Raw genomic sequence first — 20709 nt, forward strand, 5'->3', positions numbered from 1 at the left:
TATTGATCAGTTCAGCTAAGTAGTATTTTAGTCATTGAAATTTGTAAGTAACCAAATTCACCAATTCCCTAAATTTTTGTTGCTGTACCAAATGCCATGGCTTGAGTGATATATACCTGGTCCAAGGAACTGGCAGCCTCTGGCCCTCACTGCAGCCCAGAGGTTGGAAGAAAGTTGCTGGGGGTTCTGGTGCTGAAGAATGAGCTCCGTGACAGTTCTTTCACCCAGAGATCGTGCTGCACGCATAGCCCTGATCCGCCCTTCTTCCTCCACTAACTGGCAGTGGACCAATGTCACAAGTTTCCTTTGCATGGGGCGACTGAGTACACTCTGAGTGGTGCTGTTCAGTCCCACACCTTTTAAAAAAAACCAGAAGCAGGGAAGTTATTTCTCAGTTTTTCAGGGGCAATGCAAGGCTTATAGTCCATTGGCAGGTTAGTTAAATGGTACTTCAGTCTTAAGAGAGTTATAGCCTATAGAAAGTTTTTTGTAGACATCCCTTTTTTCTAGTTAGTGATCAACTAAAAAATATTCAGTTGTAAGCTAGCTTCCATGAAACTAAAACATCAAAAAGTCACTCTGGATAAGTGTGCACTACAAACAAACTGGAACTGTACAAAGTAGGCCTGCAAAATAAGTTTTTAATAGATAATCAGGCAGCAGATTTGTTTCTAAAATCCTCCATTTTTAATATATTCTTACATGTTTCATGTTTTCTTTTTTCTTCCCAAAATTAATTCCTTGTCTTCAAAATGAACCAATTTAAGCCTTCATGAAGAAGTCTCTCCTCTTTCTGTTTTTGCTTCTTCACCATTCATTTCCAAATAATGAATTTCCATATCAATTTATGTTCCCACTACAGTGGTACCTCGGGTTAAGAACTTAATTCGTGTATTCACACTCCAAATTATTTCATTGCTCTTCAAAGTAGCTGCACTGTTCCCATCATGAAGAACTCGCCCACATTTCTCTGTCTCACCCACCCCACCCCGGTTTTCCGCAGTGCAACTAACAAAGACAAGACTGAGTGCAGGGAATATGCAAGAGGGTTGAGGAAACTCTGTGAACACAGTAGTTTACCACTTGGAAAAAGTGTGGGATTTTCCTTATAAGAAATCAATAGCATTGAAACGGCAAGAAAGTCAAACCAAGTGGAGGAAACTACCGGATGGGGCAGCAGAATTTATTTATTATTTAAGTGTCAAACATTTCTGCAGGTCACTGAAATGTCCTCCCTGTTTTACTGTTTTACAAATATGCAAATTCATAAAAGCCTTAGCTGATCGTTGCTGGCACCTGTCTGTCTCGAGTACACCTACGGGGGGGGGGGGGGGGGGAGAGTCAAACCACTGCATCAGCAGCACCAAAGTGACCTCCCTGTGATGTGTATGGAGGTCCTGGGCTGCCCAGATGACTCTCAGCCTTGCTGATGTGGTCCAAAGGAGAAGAAAGCAATACTTTTGGCAGCAGCTTGGCTGCAGTTGTCGTCAGAAGGAGGCATACAAGACGCCATCCAACTGTTTTAGGGACTTCACTCTGGATTTGTGTAGAGTCTACTCCTTAGCCCTTTCTTCTCCCAATGATATCCCTCAAGGCAGCGGAGGTTTAAGATCAGTTTTCATTCTCTAGATGGGCTACTTTCACAGGCTGACAAGCACCATCTGACCCTCTTAGCTGATGAATTAACTGATTAAAATTTGCATAGTTAATCAACTAAGGGTAGGGTCCACAGTAACACCTTCTGCTATTTCTTCTTGCTATTTGAAAATGAGGAATAACAGTAAGAAGTTTTGAACAATCTGATTGCTGAATTTAGCACTAGCAAATAGCCACTCAGCTGGTCACCTGCGACAGAGCTCTTTTGGGCAATCAGTTAACTTGCCTAAAATGAAAGCAAGTTGGTTCCTTTCGGGCTTCTGATGTGCCACAAAGGTATTGTGTAGGGCAGGCTGGCTAGTAAAATATTGTGTGTGGTAATGTTTCAATTCTATTTGCAATTTTTCTTTTCTAACATTACTTCTTTGGCACTCAAAAGTGATTGTGTTTTCAGCTGCAGGTTTTCATCCATTGTAGTCAATGTAATAGTGTTGGGGGTAATTTTAAAAAACCAATAGATGCTGCTTAACTGTTTTAGTTTTCTTATAATGTATGAAAGAGCACTTATTCACCTCTTGCACTGCTGAGTGGTTTAAGGTACAAGGCTAGTTCTTCCACACATTTCTTGGCTTCCTCATAATGCTTGGTATCTTCAGCGCCACTACGGAGAGTTATTGGCTGCTGTTCTGGCACCTGTATATAGATAACAATCAAAGTACAAAAGTGAAGAGACTAGCAGTTCCAGTCATCTACCCCATCAACTGAGGAAAATGCAGTGCATCTCTAAAACTCTTTTAACTTTAAATAACACATATCACTTTAATACAAAGACGGATTGAAAGAAATTCAAAGCAAAAATTCCTGTCACATACTTTTACAGTGAGCCTATCAAATTCATCACATTTGTACCATTCAGTACAATAGTTGCCTTGCAACTATTCATCAAATTTTCTTCTATGACAAGAAGACAATTTATTTTTCTTAGCACATCTGAAAATATTTTCCTTTTTTATTCATTTCCAATCTTTCTGTATCACCTTCCTATAAAAATAGATTCAATGCAGCAGGCGTTGAAATCAGGAAGAGTTTTTAAAAATTATGTTAGCATCCCCTTCAGTGTGAAAAAAATATTCAATCTCAAAAGTGGTAGTAACTGTAGCCTATTACTTTGCCTCCACTGATCAACAGCTTATTACTTTGGTTAAAGATGTAGCCAAAATGTAGCCAGACTCCTGTGTTTTCAATAAACTGTAACTTAATGACAAGGGAAAGTGGGAACTTCCCATCTATCCTATCCATACTCAAATCTTCAGAACTCCAGCAATTATTACAGGATTTGATATCAGACAAAAGAAAAGTAATGATGTCTGAAGCAACCCTGTTTAGTATTTTTGACAAGCTACTACAAACATAAACATGGCTGTTACTAAGAGCTGGTTCACACATCATATTTACATAAGGTTCCAAGTTTGCAACCTGGAGAATGATAAAAATAATAACAAATCCATCAATACAATAGAAGGGAAAGCGATCATGGCTTCTCTAACTAATTGCCACCGCCCCCCAGCACATTTTGCTATCCAACACCAGCCGTCTCCTGCAGCAAGCAGGATTTAAGGTAGGCTGCATAACAGGTGCAGAAGGGGGGGGCAGAACTGGGGCATTAATGGCAGGAGAGGGTCCTGAAGCTACCTTCTCTTTTGAAACACTGGGAATTTGAGCAGGTACATAACTTTACCTCAAGTTGCAATTAGGCAACTTACTTGCACCATAGACCCAAGTTTTTAGGGAAATAGTGCAGCCTACATCATTTGTATGTTGTAAACAAAACAATAACTTTGCAAAGTTAAGATTTGCACCTTTGTGGTTACTTGCTCTATCTGCCTTCTTGAGAACAATATAACATTTAAAAGTCCATGATCTGAAATACTTGTTGACTTCTATTGTCTATTATTTGCACATGGGTTTTTTTAATGGTGGGGGCTTCACTTATCAAGCCTTCCTACCCCTGCCAACCTTTGCACCCCCAGACCACAGCAAACCCTTCACAACTCACCAAACCTCCTAGCCCCAACCACTAACCCCTTAAGACCTTCCTCTTTCTACCTCACGCCACCATTGCAGCCAAGCAGGATGAAGAGTTGGCTCAGTAGAAGGAACACCATGGAAAACCAGAAGTGCTGGACGGCACTTCATCTGGGCCAACTCTTCCTGCACAGCTCCTTCTGATGGGTAGGGTGGGCGATGTATTGATACATCGTCCAACACCAGTTTATAGACCACATCATAAGAACCATTTCAAAACAATTGAGTTGGCAATGTATTGCAAAACACAGCCTTCAAACTCCAGGGGGCAGTGTAATTGTGAGTCTTCTGGCGGCTGGCTGGCTGGCTTCCCTCCCTTTCCCTTCCAATGGCAGAACTGTCCCACTCCCAGCCTGGACACCCCTCTCCCCATAATTGTGGTCTCTCTACCTGGTGCAGGAATCATGGTTGGGCTGCTTTGTCCTTCCCCCTCTCTCTGTCTAGGGAAAAGTGGAAGGAGATCACCCTCCAAACTTGAGGGCTTGCCTGCCTCTGAGAAGGGGAATCCACAGTGCAGATAGCACATACCTATTAAGCTCCATGACTGCGCCTTCGCCTGATCTCCACCACTCCACCCGAGTTATCTTCATGACTGCTCCCCCTGCACCCTACATAGTTCCATGTTTCAGACACTGTGATATATCACTAAATCACAATGTTTAGCTGGTGATATACTGCAATGTTGAAAACCAGATATTGCCTAGCCCTACTACTGATATGACTCTTCATCTTAATTGGTGGAGGTAGAAGAAGCGGATTGCCAAGCTGTCCAAGGAGGAGGAGGAAGGTGGCCAGTAGCAGCACCAGCCGGCCTGGAGATTGCAGGCAAAGGAGAAGGACAGCTGTTGGGTTTCTGTGACAACTTGTTCTGGCTGTCCCTCTGCAACTCAACTGGGCATCCAACACCTATCTTCACACTGTAGTCAGCAGTGCCACTTGTCTGTGGCCAAGTGAATTGCAGTGCAACAACATTATGACATTTTCATTATATATACAGATACATTTGCTCCTTCCACAGTAAACAAATCTGATGGGGGGAAACAGGCTAAGATACCCTTACCTGAGCACCCACAAGCTGCAGCAAGGCTGAGTTCACAGGAAGGTGCTCGATGTCTGTATTGATAGTGGTCTGGTCGAAGGGGCATGCCTTCCGGTGGAGCTTGTTCAGGCACATCTTGCATACTGTGTGGCCACAGCCCAGGCTGATAGGCTTCCGGATTGTTTCGTCGAATGTTTGTGTGCAAATTGGGCAGGAAAGAAAATCCGTCCATTGTGGAGCTTGTACAGGCATTTCTTCAGGCGTTACTTCACAAGACAAAATCTAAAGCACAGATTCCACTGGAATCAACTTTTTTTTGAAAAAAAATGTTTTTAAATATTTTCTGTAAGTACAGACAGTCAGCACATAGTGTGAAATATGACCTGAAATGTAAGAAAAGAAAGAAAGAAAAAAGAAATTAGTGTCTATAGATTCAATGCTTTTCACAGACTTCTTGGGAGTAGCATGTTCCATTTTATTCCCAGGACTGGTGAAACAATTTACCCCCAGCCTTGGAATCAGTGGCCCAATTCACATGTCATATTTAAACAAGCTATGGCTTAATGTGCTAACAGGTGCTGCTAAATGTTCCCAGAGTACTGCACCATTGACAAAACAAGCCAGAGTCCACCTTGTCATATTATCTGAACCGAAGCTTGTGGTTTGTTTCCCAAGCAAACCATAAGTGCTAAGCCGAAAATGAACGTGGTTGAGGTGATATGACAAACCAGACTCCAGTATGTTTTGTCTGCAGCACAGCCAAAGGAGGTGTGGTGAAGTGTCATGGAACCTTTGAGCAGCATGCACACTGACACTGCTCATTCACATTAAACCACTTTGTTTTAAACTATGGTATAATGGGACATGTGAACTGGGCCAGTGTTTTACTGTATCAAGCAGAATACAGTGGTACCTCTGGTTATGTACTTAATTCGTTCCAGAGGTCCGTTCTTAACCTGAAACTGTTCTTAACCTGAAGCACCACTTTAGCTAATGGGGCCTCCTGCTGCGGACGCACCGCCGGAGCACAATTTCTGTTCTCATCCTGAAGCAAAGTTCTTAACCCGAGGTAATATTTCTGGGTTAGCGGAGTCTGTAACCTGAAGCGTATGTAACCTGAAGTGTCTGTAACCCGAGGTACCACTGTACTGCAAATTGGAGGTCAGAGTACCCAGTATCTTTCAGAAGAAAAGATCCCTAGAGTTTTTGGCAGCAGTGAGGCAGGAGGGGAATTGCCTATGTGAAAGTTTTTGATGAAAGAAAGCTAAACTTTTCACTCGGCCACAAAAAACATTTTAATACAGCCTCAATCTAAGGATCCTTATTCTTTTGTTTTGTCCCCTTATTTGTTATTTCTGTGCTGGAAAGGGTCCTATTGCAAGAAGGAAAGCATGCCTTTTTCCAAAACTTGTTATTCCATGTCCGTCTACCAGTTACTAGAGCACACTGCCCTGTGCCATCACTGCAGCACGTGACATGCGTTAGGCACAGGCATACTGTGCCAAGTAGATGTGTTTATTCTTATTTCCATATCCATGACCTATTATGGGATAAACTCTGTCCACCTGGATTAAATTGGGCAATATGGGCAGGATTGGCAGGATTACAACTAGAATGACATGGTGCAGCCAGGGTCAGCATTTCCCACCTTCCATGATTTTGCAATTTCATCTGGCTATGCAAAAGCATCTAGGATATTTTCTCACAGGACTACAGAACACATACCAACATGGTGCTGTATCAACTGCCTGAGTAGAGCAGGAAACACCGGCCAACCCACAATGTTACTAGATCACAAATATTTTTTCAAAGCCTATCCCTTCAGGTACATCTGGCTTAAAATGCCAAACATTTTACAAAGCTTTCCTGTTCTGGTTGTCTGGAAAGAATTTTTACTCAACACAGATAACCATGCGAATGCACAACTAATATAAATAATTGCCCCCCCCAAAAAAAAAAAACCAAGTAGGAACACCTTTTGATTATCTGCAAGACCAACCACAGAATCCTAGAGTTGGAAGGGGCCTAAGGGGCATCTAATCCAACTCCCTTTAATGCCGGAATCTCAGCTACAGCATCCATTACAGATGGTCATCCAACCTCTGTTTAAAAACTTCCAAGGAATGAGTCCACCACCAGTATCAATAATTTGAAACTATGTGCTGAGGTAGCACTAGATTCTGTTAAGTTATACAACACTGCATATATTTGTTTGTTTTGCACCATTTTATATATTTTGTTCCTTCTGGTCAGAGAGGGGCAAAGAAGCACCAACCTCTGACTGCTTCTAAGCCCATCCCAGGCTTTGTTCATTTCACCAAATGTTGCTCACACACCTTAAACAGCCAAGCTGCCTAGGAACTTGGTACCACCACCAAGTTCCTAGGCAGATTAGCTGTGATGATGGTGAAGGTGGGAGGATGACGGCAATGGCTGTGATACTCAAAATACGGCATTTCTCAAGATATGGCACTTTTACTCAGTCCCCAATTCCAAGCTTTGGCTGTGCTTACAGAGCAACTTAAGTGTTCACGCAGCGCTAATTATTAGTTAATGTTACGCAGCAAATACATTTTGTACAACAGCATTTTTTTATTTACTTACTATACTTACTTACTATAAGTAATTTCGTTGTCCCCGAGAGGCGGCAATGACAATAAAGATATTTATTATTATTATTATTATTATTCAATTACTAAATGTTCAAAAATGTATACTCTCTTAGAGAGACCCCCCTGAAGACTATGCACCTTTTAACATGGCTGCCCACAGAGGCATTCATATCTTCAGATGTGATTATACTTGTTTTCAAAACCTAACAGCAACTGGACCTTGATAAACTAGTTGGAATGAACAGTATTAAGGTCTCGCAATAAAGTAACTGTTTTCTCATGATGTATTTGTGCACCTCATAAAAGAAAAGAATCACAGACTACTTTTCACACACTGCTTTCAGAGAAAGCAGACAGAATAGATAGATAGATAGATAGATAGATAGATAGATAGATAGATATAGATATATAATCATTTGAGACACAGTAGCTACATTCGTACGTCATGCTTAAGTTAAATCTTTGTTTAAACAAAGCTGCTTTAAACCTATGGTTTAAAGTTGGCTTATTTCGAAACTGACCATGGTTAACATTAAATCACAATCCCCAGTTCTGACAAAAATACCAGCTAAGTTTAAGGGAAACAGAAATCAAGTTTCTGAACTCCTCCAGGCAACATGGGAGGGGAAAGGGGAGAAGAAGTGTCTGTGGCTCACTGCGGCTTGTGCTCACTGCACTAAACCATGATTTAGCCAACATGGTGCCCTCTAGTTGTTGCCATTGATCATGTTGTCTGGGGCTGGCAACACCTGCAGGAAACCATATTGGCCACCCCTTGTTTAGCATAAAATGCAAATACAACTATAGATACAATCCCATAAACTTAGTCAGTTTTATTATACACACGACAGGAGAAAAATAGAGACTTGTATATGGTCAACCAAATGAGTATGTAGTCAATGTGAGTGATCCTGAAGTCAGGGACTACCTGACTTATAGTCCATACTCTTAGCTGCTATACTATACCAGTACCTTGAAATGCTTTGCTGAAATACCGTAGTGTGGAGACAGTAAGCTACATGTTCCATGCTCAGAAAGTTCATGGCTCAGAAGGTTGCTAGTTTCTTGTGCTTCACAGGAAGTAACCATAAAATCAAGAGGTAATGTGTGTGTTTCTCAAGACACTTTCATAAGCTTCCTGGCAAAGTTGAACTATGCAATGAATCATTTAGTGAGAGGAGCAGTTTTTGTTGTGTTTTTTTAAAGACACCTATTTTTGCGCACAAAACTCATACAGTTCTTTTGATTGATGACGACAGGCTCTTATATTTCCACCAGCCAATATCTGCAAGTGCACAGCCTTAAGGACACCTCAAGTAAATAATCCTCCAACTAGATCCCAGGGCTCAGTTTAAACTAGACAGATCAAAACAAATGCATCTGTCATGTGTGCATATTCGTTAATTATGTGTAAAATACAGGGGATGCATTGGTCATGGTTTTCAGCATCCTGATTCACCATCCACCTTCTATAAGAAGACACAATTACCACTCTTGCTGCTGATAAGAGACAAAGTTTGGAAAATCTCTGAAACTTGCATGGAACTTCAGTGGTCAGGATGCAAGCTGTTACTGCCTACATGATTAGCAGAGCAGGAATAAAAATAATAATCATTATTAATTACCCATCCTTCACCAGCAGGTCCCAGGGTGGGTTACAACAATTAAAACACAATGTTAAAAGCAGCTTTAAAAAAAAATTACAATTTTAGGTGGGTCTTAAAAATATACAACTCAGGTGTCAAAAGCCAGAGTAAAGAGGTGCGTTCACCAAAAGCTACCGTAAATACTGAATGTGCCCAATACACCTCTGTGGGGAGTGAGTTCCACAACTTAGGGGCTGTCAGCGAGAACGCCCTCTCCCGACACACTACTACCCCGAGCTTCTGTGAGCAATGGAACAACCAAGAGGGCCCCACTGTTGATCTTAACTGATTCTGTAGGGAAGGAGGCGGTCTTTCAGGTATTTGGGGCTTGAGTCATATAGGGCTTGAATTGGGCCACAAAAGAAACCAGCAACTTGTGCAGGTTATAGAATGGCAGAAGAAGACTGAACCATGCAGGGCACCACAGGACAACTCCCATGGGACTGAAAAGCAGCCTTCCCTGACTGCTTTCTGGAAATGGCCCTGGAATAGCAGCAGAACCACTAAAGCACAGTGCCCCAACCCCCACTGAGGCGCTCCAGAAATTTAAAAATCATGCAAAAACAGCCATATAAATACAGTAGATTATCAAAAATTATACAGGTTGCAGAATTATACTTTTTTCTGTTACACATAGTTTACCATAAAGGCTTTATTCTTTTAAAGCACAATACACCACTGGCATTTCCCCATTAACAAATGTAGTTAACATTTTCACAGAAACAACCACAAGCCAATTTACTGCAGGTCTGCAATTTTTTGTTCGACTGACATTTATTTCAAAATATATCAAAACCCGCTCTGTTTTATAATAACAGACAAATAAAAATTCGTCTACTGCACTTCAAAATCCTCATTCTAACAGCCCTGCAAAGCATTCACAATTCAAACAGCTCTCAAAGTTAAAATCACAACTACGGTACACCTTTACAAAAAGAACGACTCAGTTGCAACATACATGAAACGTTCCGAGTTTCTGTTACACAGAATTTCCACAGCTATACAGAACAGCGAAACAAAGACTCTCTTCTGATCAAGTAAAATATGCCACATGATAGTGGTAGAGAAGTTTGAGCATTGAAAAACTGGACCTTGCTTTTGCTTCAGAAGCTCCTTGATTATCATACACACACACTTGAGCTAATATTAAGAACAGGAGTTGTCAGAGCTGTGTTAACTGCAAGTTTTAAGTTTATTACTTCCTCATTCTTTATATATACACACACATCCCACAATTATAGCAATGCCTGTCTTGGTGACACAGTGTTGTCAGAAATCCACGCCTTGAAAGACACAGCCGCATTAGCCTAAGAACAGCAATCTTAGAATCATAAAATCTTCTGCTTTAAAAAGAAAATTACAAGAATCGTGGAATCATAGAATTCTGGAGTTGGAAGAAAAAGATGGAGCCGGGTTAGGTGGAACCCATAATTCATTAGTGTTAGCACCTTGCCTTCCAGCAGCTTTGCTCCACATGTCTTCACATAACTCAGTGCATGACAGGAGGCTTCAGCTAACAGATAAAGTGAACTAAAGTGAACTAAGGTGGAATAGATGACCCTTTTTCAGTAGAGCTTGCACCATGGCTATCCCCAGTAAGTGTGTCCCATGTTACTCCTCAAGAGTTTCAGAAATTATGTTATTTTAGATACAAGCTACCACTGCAACAGTAATAGCACAACAGGGCTAAGTCATGTACCAGTTGTAATCTTATAATCCTTAATTTTTTTCTGGATGTCAGTTTATACTTGCTGTTTGATTCTTCTTTCTCAAGTACAGTGGTTACATACACTTCAGGTTACATACGCTTCAGGTTACAGACTCCGCTAACCCAGAAATAGTGCTTCAGGTTAAGAACTTTGCTTCAGGATGAGAACAGAAATTGTGCTCCGGCGGTGCGGCAGCAGCAGGAGGCCCCATTAGCTAAAGTGGTGCTTCAGGTTAAGAACAGTTTCAGGTTAAGTACAGACCTCCGGAACGAATTAAGTACTTAACCTGAGGTACCACTGTACAGCATTTGTCCTTGCTGCATTTGTTACGTTCTGTTCTTAGGAACTGCTAGCAATTTTCCTTCCTGGCCAGTACACCTCTTTCCACCCTTCTGCTCAAGCTTCACAGGCAAAATCAGAGGGCAAGAACTGAGCACTCCGCACTCCCAGATCACCCACAGAGTGAGAGATAGTTCTTGGTTCCCAAGCCCTATTTTCAAGTGCCCTGACAGACACACAATGGTTTCAACTAATAAACATGAAACTACTAAACATTTCCACTAATAAACATGACAGAAAAGATATCCTGGTCAGCAAACATAAGCAGAATTGGGTCCCTCAAGTGGCAGATAAAAAAGCAAACCAAAAAAACCCCACCAGTCCCTAACGGGGGTTCCGATATTCACAGTACTCTATCTTTTTCAGGTTCAGACACCTACTGCTTGGCTACCCATATTTTGAACCTTCTCCATAATTGTTTCTTCTTGTCCACAAAGCCAGACCTTTTCTACAGTGGTTACAGTCCTTCTCTATCAATTTAGTTACTTGAGTAAAGGAGCAAACTATGTTGGTGTGATATGGGTTTCACAACACTGAATTACCTGAATGTTAGGTCCTAAAGCAATACAACATGGTAATCCGGGAAGTCCTGAGATTAGAGAGGAGCTTTCTTAGGCAAGGAGAAAAAGCACTGACAAAGGGAGAAAAGGGCTTCCAATAATAAATTCCAGCCATCTAGTCAAAATGTTTGGGGGTGCCTATCCCCAGGAGTCACCATAGGGCATATGCATATAATATCCCTGATGAAAGGATATAATCTCTCTCTTTTCTTCTGGTGCAATATAATTTTTCTACGGATTTGCAGCTGGGGCAACTAGCAGTTATTACAATTTATATAATGCACCCTGAAAGGTTAACAATTTAAGTGCTTACTGTATTTCCCAAAATGCCTACTTGCAACATCTTTCCATCTAAGGAAGCAACACTAGGAATAGAACCAGTGCAATTCACTACCTAATCACCATTTTAAAATAACAGCTGCTACGATACTGAACATACATGGCAAAAAGTGAGTACACAAAAAAGCCCTTTATCAGGTAATCTTTGGGACCAATATGGACATATTCTCAGATAAAGCCCCTAACATAATGTCCTAACATAATTTATGTCCTAACATAAAATTCATTTTCCACCGTTTTAAAGAAGGCAATGCAATTCAAGACACATTTACAGCAATATTCAGTGATTAAAATGCCAATGTGTTGCATCCTACATATTCCATTTCTATTTAATTCTGATATCACTTATTTTCATAAACGTAGTCAAACATTATTACAAGTTCTAAAGAGTATGCAAAATACAGCCTCCATAAACTACATAAACTAGCCTTCCCCTAATAAACGTATGGTTCTGAAGAACCAGAATATTAAAGACACAGTGAAATGAGTTCTCCTGCACAGATCCTGTTTTATTGAAAAAGGGAATATGTCTCCCTTTAGGGAACACCTCACATGCTCCACAGTGGCTGATTAGAGTCCTTGATATTCCACAACTTGACAGTCATTTTCTTCCAACACCCAATAATCCATCTCCCTGATTCAGCATAAGGGCAATATGATAATCATCTTGTCATGATCTTCAGAATGCCAGATTCTGCCCTTCCTCGAGTTCACTATTAGTGGTGATGTTGATCCAGTAATAAAAAGGTAGGTTACAGGATTGCTTGGAAATTTGAAGGTGGTGTTTTTTCAGGCAGGCAAAGTACTGGATTTTCTCTCAGGCTAGTGCTTTCCCCCCTTTCCCTTCTTTCTTCATTTCTAAGCCTGTCAGAGGAAAGGGGAGAGATGTCTCTAACGGCATTTGCAGGAAATGGAGGATACAGACTTTCTGTCATACTTCCTTGGCATGATCTTTTTCAGGGCATTTCTTACATCGGAGACAGTAATAGAGACATGGCGCTTCTTTTTCCTCAAGCGCTCAGCAGCCAAGGACACCTTCTTGTAGAGGTCATGCACACAGAAATGCAGGATGTTCTGGGCCTCATTGGTCATTCGAACGCTGTCAAGCCGCAGTTTCTGTGCTTTCTTGGAGGGCCTTCTGTCAGGGAGCTTCTTTCCATGGCCATGCTGTGCACGCCTCCCAGGTATCTTTCCCCCTCTGGGCCTTCTCTGCCTATGCTGGGTCCTGTACCGTGGCCTTCGATGCACCTGGCTTTTTTTCCTGGTTCTCCGGGTGGTAGCAGCCATTGTTTGACTTTAAGTTCACACAGCCAAACTCCCTGCCTGCCTGAAAATGCTCATACCCTGTCCCCTGAAATAATCTTATATAGGTCTGGCTATTCAAATAAGCAACCAAGTACAAGCCCAGTGATTGGCTGACAAGAACAAAGCCCAACTTAAGCGCCTCATAATGACTTAACTGTGATCCATTCATCTTGTACTGAAATGGGAGATAGTAACAGCTCTACTAACCATGTTGTGGCAGGATACTAGCACAACTTGTTGTCATTTGAACTTTCTTAGAATGAAGAAGGCTGTTTATATATACCACTAAGATGTCTTCTTACTATAACCTCTTTGCATATATTATATTAAAGATGACTAATATTCTCTCAGCCATTTCCTTACCCCTATTCCAAAAGCTAATATAACTTCTGTAAGTCCTATGGCTGTTCTGTAGACAATGCAGAGCATTTTTGAAAATGACAGATAAGAAATTATGGACAGAGAACATGTCACATTTCTACTTCTGCCCTGGAAAAGTGAGGAAACATTTACAATGAGGTTCACAGAAGAATCTCACTAGAATGGTGACTGTGCATGGGCCAGAATTTCATGAGAAGTGAACAGTGGTAAATTTGGACCTGGAAAGCTTCAGTTTGAATCTCCAGCTTGGCCATTAACCTCACTTAAACCCAGTCACAGTATCCATGTAATGTATCACAAAACATTGTTGCAAGGATAAATCATGCACCCTGAGCTCTGTAGAAGGGTAGAATGAAGGCAATACAATAGAACCTCGGGTTGCGAACATGATCCGTGCGGTAGGCACGTTCGTAACCCACAGCACTCGCAACCTGCAGTGCTGCATCTGCGCACACGCATGATGCGATTTGGTGCTTCTGCGCATGCGCCGAAACCCGGAAATAACCTGTTCTGGTACTTCCGGGTTTCAGCGCATCCGTAACCTAAAAATGCGTAACCCGAAGCGTCTGTAACCCGAGGTACCACTGTATAATAATAAACCAACTATTTTACCTGAGGAACTAGCTCATGTCTATGAAGAGCCCTTATTACAACACCATGAATGTGGGCTATCCTTTTTGTAGTGTCTTATCAAAGTTACAAGTCTATATTCAGAGTGGGTACATATTCATTGCCACTCTCCTGCGCCCCACAAAGTTTGGTGCATCTAGATCTGACCTCAGTCTATATTCTGGATTTCAGGCACAGGGGTTCCACTAGTGATTACTTCCTTATATCACTCCTTGCGATGTGCAATTTTTGGTTCTTTTCTCTACAAGCAAAATAGGAAAAAAAATGAAGTAGAAAACCATTGCCCCAATGTTGAAGAAAAGGGCTATCGGGGAAAAAGGTATGGATTCATATGGGAAATATTTTGTTACCTTCAACCAGAACAGCTTGTGACAGCGCTTTTCATTCAACTACTTTCAAATCAAGACAATTCCAGCTGCTTGTGTCATGCTATCTATTAGAGTGTAGGAGGGGAACACACAAGGTGAATATATAAAAAATCAGTTCACTTTCAGTAGAAAAAAGAACCTTGCAACTCTTAAAAAGAGGTTGTCACAAATACTGTACTGCAAAGTACTTAATCCTGATGACACTATCAAAACCCATTGATTTGTGTTGATAAATTATACTGAATTCTAAAATTGCAATTCCCTCATTGTGAACACTGCTGGTCCAATGGGGGTTCTCCTGACTCTCTGGAGCAGATCTGATAAGGGTGTGAGGCAGGTAAGAAAGGGTGGAAGGTCCTGCTGCACTAGTGGGAATCATTATGCTTGTTTCCATCTCAATGATTTAGCTGAATATGTCCTTTACTAAGTTTACAATTGCAAGTATTTTTTATGCTTAATACTTTATGCTGTCACTTGCACTGAACTCCTGGGATAAAGAAGGATATATATTTAATGTAACAAAGGAGGAAAGCATGTTTGAGTGATAAGAACAGGCATCATCCCTAGCTAACAGGACCAGTGGTCAGGGATGATGGGAATTGTAGTCCCAAACATCTGGAGGGCCAGAGTTTGCCTATGCCTGGATAAGAACCTTGCAAGGGTAAAGAAAACATCATGGCTAATAAGATACTAAGAGAATAATCAATGTCTCAGCAAATGTGGAATCATAACATTATTTGACTGTTTTGGAAAAAAATTCAGAATGTATCAGAGAGACTAGGGTACACAACAGACCAATTATGATTTCCCTGGTTAGACTATGGACAGCCATTATCAATACAGGTGGGCTCACCTACGTAAGGAATTCAATTAACATAAAAGATGGAAAATATGTGGTCCAAAAGTTGTTTGCAGAGTGACTCATTTCCCCCTTTGTTCCTGTCTAACTTTCCAGATGAAGACAAGAGCACCCTGGCCTATAGCACCAATTAGGTAATTAAGAACTTTATCCAAAAATGCTAGATGTTAGGACATTGTAAGAAACTTAGAAATTCTTTTTAAACCGTGTAACTTGGATGAATTTTGGAAAAGGCCAAATATTTAGTTAGCAAGTAGGAAGATTTGGCCTAGGATTTTCAATCAAATCACTTAGTTTGCTTTGCTATTCTTAATCACATTGTTTTCTTAATGAGTATATCTAACATCCTCAGTGTAGCCCCCAATGAAATCAATAATTTTATATTAGTCACCTTTTAAACTAAAACGCCTATCAGCCTCAGCCAATGTCACCCGTGGTTAGAGATTATGGACATTTTAGTCCAAAATGTTTGGAGGACACCAGGTTGGAGAAAACTGGTCTAGAATCTTAAGGCTACCCAAAATTCACAATGACAATACCACCATGGTAGTCTAGAGACAACAGGCTGCCATGCAGATGACAGTAAAAATAAAGAATAAACTCTCACCACCAGGGGCCAGTTCTTATGATAAAACCATCACATATAATCCATTAAAATGAAAGGAAGCCATCAGTCAGACAACATCTTTATAGCAGTCAAAGTGTGACAAAGCATCTAGCAAGCTTTTGAGTTCTTCAGGATAGATGCTAAGCAAACAAAGAGTGGAGAGAAAAACAAGCTGCCTTGATGTTGAAGCCGCAAAGGCTGCACCTTCAAGTGAGCTTGTTTCTCTCCCCATGCCTGCTTGCTTGACATTCAACCGGAGCTTCCAACCTGATGGTGAATAATGAAGAAATCAAAAACTACTTCATTATTTTGTGATATTTGGGTTGGCTCTAATAAAGACATAGCTCAACTGTGGATTTTGGAATGTAATCTATTGGAAACACATCTGCATGACAGCTACTTTGTCAGTTTTCCAGAATCATTAATCTCACAGAACAGCCCCCAAAGAACTGTGGCACTAATGCCACACAATCAGTAATAATCCTCACATATGAGTTTTCTGCATTGCAGACTAGATGACCCTTGAGGGTCCCTTCCAACTCTACATTTCTGTGATCTATGATTCATATGCTGCCCTTAATTCATTTATTCATTTATATCCCAACTCTGGCCTTCTTGCACATTTTTCAGGGCAATAAAATTCTGAGTAAGACAATGTTTAAGAGCCAGCATAAACAACAAGCTGACAACAAAAACCTTAACAATTTTAAGCTTCCATTTCAGATTAATCACAGTTACAATTACTTCTGAATGCTAAAACTGAATACAGTGGTACCTCGGGTTAAGAACTTAATTCGTTCTGGAGGTCCGTTCTTAACCTGAAGCACCACTTTAGCTAATGGGGCCTCCTGCTGCTGCCGCACCGCTGGAACACGATTTCTGTTCTCATCCTGAAGCAAAGTTCTTAACCCGAGGTAATATTTCTAGGTTAGTGGCGTCTGTAACCTGAAGCGTATGTAACCCGAGGTACCACTGTACTAGAATTACAGCTGAATACTAAAACTTAACTATGGTTTGCTTAAACAAACCTGATTTTAGAATTATGTTGTGAAGTTGGATTTTTCCATAAAGCAGTTAAGGTTAACCAGCAGTTTGCCGGCCCAGGTTTGGGCAACACAACAAGCTGCGGTTAATCAAAAACAGAAGGAAAAGTTTCCAAACTCTTCCTCATGATCACACTGGAGGAGGAAGGAGGGAGCACATGAGCCCAAGTCTAACCTCTTGTAATGCTAAAGGAGGGGTGAGGGATCACTTCCAGTCAGAAGGGCTGATCCAAGAGGCAAACCCTACACAGGCCACCTTCAGCAATAGGATGGGACTGGAATGAACCCATCAATCACCTGTAATCATACCACATCAAACATGAGGAAGATCAGAATGATCTGCCCAAAATGGCCTGGTGGGTCAATTCCAGATGCCTCATAGGAATAATGAGGTCTTTTCTCAGGCTGCTGCCAGCACCTCCTGGCTGGTTGCCCAGAAATGTACAAAGCCAAGGGAATGTTTCTTACCGTCCTATTTTTATTCAGTAGTTACAGAGCGAGGCTGTAGAACCCAGCCTTTTGGATAATGGCGTTGTCCCGAGTGAATTTCTACCTCCCTCTCTCCTACTTCCTCCTTCGTCTCCTCCTTGGGTGCTGCTACGTCCCCTCTGTCTTTGAGCTCTTTGCTCTCCTACTTTCAGGCTTGCCGGGTTCTGGGAGAGGGAGGGGTCTGAAATGCTTTCTAAAGACACTGTGTCCGTCAGCTGCTTTCTCCTCCTCCTCTCCCATTATTTCTCAACTTTCCCCCTCATCTGCCTCTGAGCTGCGACCTCCCTCAACCCCATTGTAAATCAAAACTGTCTTCCTCTTCCTCCTCCCTGGAAGGATAAGGATGGGGAGGCAGCCTCCACCTTTCCTCTTCTGCCCAGGCCCTGACATCTGTGGGCTGGAAGTTCCCCACTATGATTTACCATTGCATCTGAATTAGCCTGGGGAAATTTTTCAATTAAAAGTTACGCTAAAAAAACCCCAAACCAGTTCAAATCACATTGCAGTGGATTATAGAATGTCCAGATTTAGTTACATATTCCAAAAGTGACTGCAGAACACAGTGGGTTTACAGAATAAACTTTTTCTAGTTGGCAAAAAAGTAAATCTCTGGTAGAAATGCTAATGTAGTTTATTACTTAACATTTGCATGTCAGATTACATTTCAGCTTGATTTTTTCCTTGTGTCAAATATTAAAAACTGATTCTCTTAAGAAATTAAAAAATAAAATCCAGACTATTGTGCAGTCATCTTAATTTTCTGAAGCCAGTACTTCTACATCCTTAGAAGTCAATGGGAGGTTCAACATTTTAATTTTTATCACAGCAGTTTGCGGGCTTTTCTTTCAGCAGTCTGCCTCATTTCACAAGGAATACTAGTACCTGATACAGAACAAACGTAAGAGATAACTCAATTGTATTAGATCAGGAATCCACAAAAGCAGTTGCCAATGGTAATGACAAATTTTCTTTCTGGCCACCATTTGCTCCTAAGAGCCCAGAGCAAAGTAATATATAATTCCCACAAATTCTCCACACAGCAGAAAAGGAGGGGTCTCTTACATCATGCTAGGTGCAAGAGAGACACTGTATCTCCCACCCAAAGTTTTAATGTCGTACACAAATAACTTGTGATGTGAGACTGACACCGCTCACAAGTTTGCATTTGTCTTTAAAAATAGAGAGAAGCAGGAATAACCTCTTTCACTTTTACTGGATGCCCGATAGGAAAGATTGATCCAGTTACTCCTCAGAAGACGAAGGCTGATGAAAGATTAATGTATATGTGGCGCACCACTTTCCTTTTTAAAATACTTGAAAAATGTTACATATTTTATTCTACACATTTTTAAACATCAACAAGGCTAACACAACAGAGATTCTCAGTTTAGAAGCCCAGGCTATACAGTACAGACTTTCTCAATAAGTGTGTCTGGCACCTTCATCATACAGCTTTTGGAGAATGCTGAAGACACACCTAACTCTTGCTTTTGACACCTGAAATATATATTTTAGGACACATCTTATTTTTATGGCTGCAGATTGCTTTTAATATTGTGTTTTAATGCTGGGGTGTTAGAGTAAAGGATGGGTAATAAATAAATAAATTTGTGAAGTTACCACCTTAACTAAGACATTGAAAAACCAAGTAGTATATTAAAATGTGGTTATAATAAATGAAAGAGACGCGGGTGGTGCTGTGGTATAAACCACAGAGCCTAGGGCTTGCCGATCAGAAGGTTGGTGGTTCGAATCCCCGTGACCGGGTGAGCTCCCGTTGCTCGGTCCCTGCTCCTGCCCACCTAGCAGTTCAAAAGCACGTCTAAGTGCAAGTAGATAAATAGGTACCGTTCCGGCGGGAAGGTAAACAGCGTTTCCGTGTGCTGCTCTGGTTTGCCAGAAGCGGCTTAGTCATGCTGGCCCATGACCCGGAAGCTGTCTGCGGACATTTGCCGGCTCCCTCGGCCTATAGAGCAAGATGAGCACGCAACCCCAGAGTCGTCCACGACTAGACCTAACGGTCAGGGGTACCTTTACCTTTATGAGGGCCAATTTAAGATGAATTCAGACCGCACCTTGTCTCTTGTACACTTGTAAAGGTAAAAGACCCCTGGACGGTTAAGTCCAGTCAAAGGCAACTATGGGGTTGCGGCACTCATCTCGCTTTCAGGCCAAGCATGACTAAGCAGCTTCTGGTGCAACGGGACACCATGACGAAAACCAGAGCGCACAGAAATGCAGTTTACCTTCCCACCACAGCGGTACCTCTTTATCTACTTGCACTGGTGTGCTTTCGAACTGCTACGTTGGCAGGAGCTGGGACAGGGCAATGGGAGCTCCTTCCATTACGCAGATCCAATCTGCCAGCCTTTCAAACAGCAAGTCCAAGAGGCTCAGTGGTGGTCTACACACTTATATCATTTGTTAATTTGGCTCTAAATGCAAACTCCTGGTGGAAAGGCGATTGCAAATTAGAAGGCTGATCAGGCTGCTCAAGAGCACAGTCCTAAACATTTCTACTAAGAAGTCCCACTTCTTGTGGCTTCCAGTTACAACAAAGGAGATTCCAACTAAACATTCAGAAAAAAAATTCTGACCATAAGAGATGTTTGGCAGTGGAACAGACTCCCACAAGAGGTTGTGGACTCTTCTTTCCTTGGAGGTTTTTAAGCAGAGGCTGGATGGCCATCTGTCATGGATGCTTTAGCTGCATTGCAGGGGGCTGGACTAGATTAGCCTTGAGTCCCTTCCAACTCCAAGATTCTATGAATAGGACTTATTCACATGAAAGTGCCTGAGGCTACAGTCCCATACAGTTACTTGGGAGTAAGCTTCCTTTACCTCAGTGAGGCTCAATTTCATCATCATCAAACCTTTTATTGGCATCACATACAAACATCCGAAACAAATCAATACAGAATTACCACTTCCCCAGTGGTACAAAATATTTGCTAAAAGAAAGGAGGCAGAGCAGTCTATCGTCACATCTCTAAGTCTCCAGGGAGATCAGACGTCTGCAGTGTATTTCGACGACAAAAAACCAATTAGAGATATTTAGCCACTAACTTGGTGAGCTCCTGATCATTCCCCAGTAATAGAAAA

General features: G+C 41.5%; 1 protein-coding gene across 6 annotated transcripts in view; it reads right to left on the reverse strand.

Moving 5' to 3' along the window:
• RC3H1 (ring finger and CCCH-type domains 1) overlaps positions 1 to 20709 on the reverse strand; it is a 69149-nt gene that overhangs the window by 41310 nt on the left and 7130 nt on the right. For all 6 annotated transcript variants that reach the window (XM_077928200.1, XM_077928199.1, XM_028732324.2 and 3 more), the window contains exons 2-4: positions 4742 to 5103; positions 2169 to 2289; positions 117 to 356 (exon numbers count right to left, since the gene is read on the reverse strand). In XM_077928200.1, the coding sequence (XP_077784326.1) occupies positions 117 to 356; positions 2169 to 2289; positions 4742 to 4972 (592 nt within the window). In that variant the 5' untranslated portion in view covers positions 4973 to 5103. The remainder of the gene's footprint in view (positions 1 to 116; positions 357 to 2168; positions 2290 to 4741; positions 5104 to 20709) is intronic.

Source organism: Podarcis muralis, chromosome 5 (assembly GCF_964188315.1).
Source record: "Podarcis muralis chromosome 5, rPodMur119.hap1.1, whole genome shotgun sequence".
NCBI lineage: Eukaryota > Metazoa > Chordata > Lepidosauria > Squamata > Lacertidae > Podarcis > Podarcis muralis.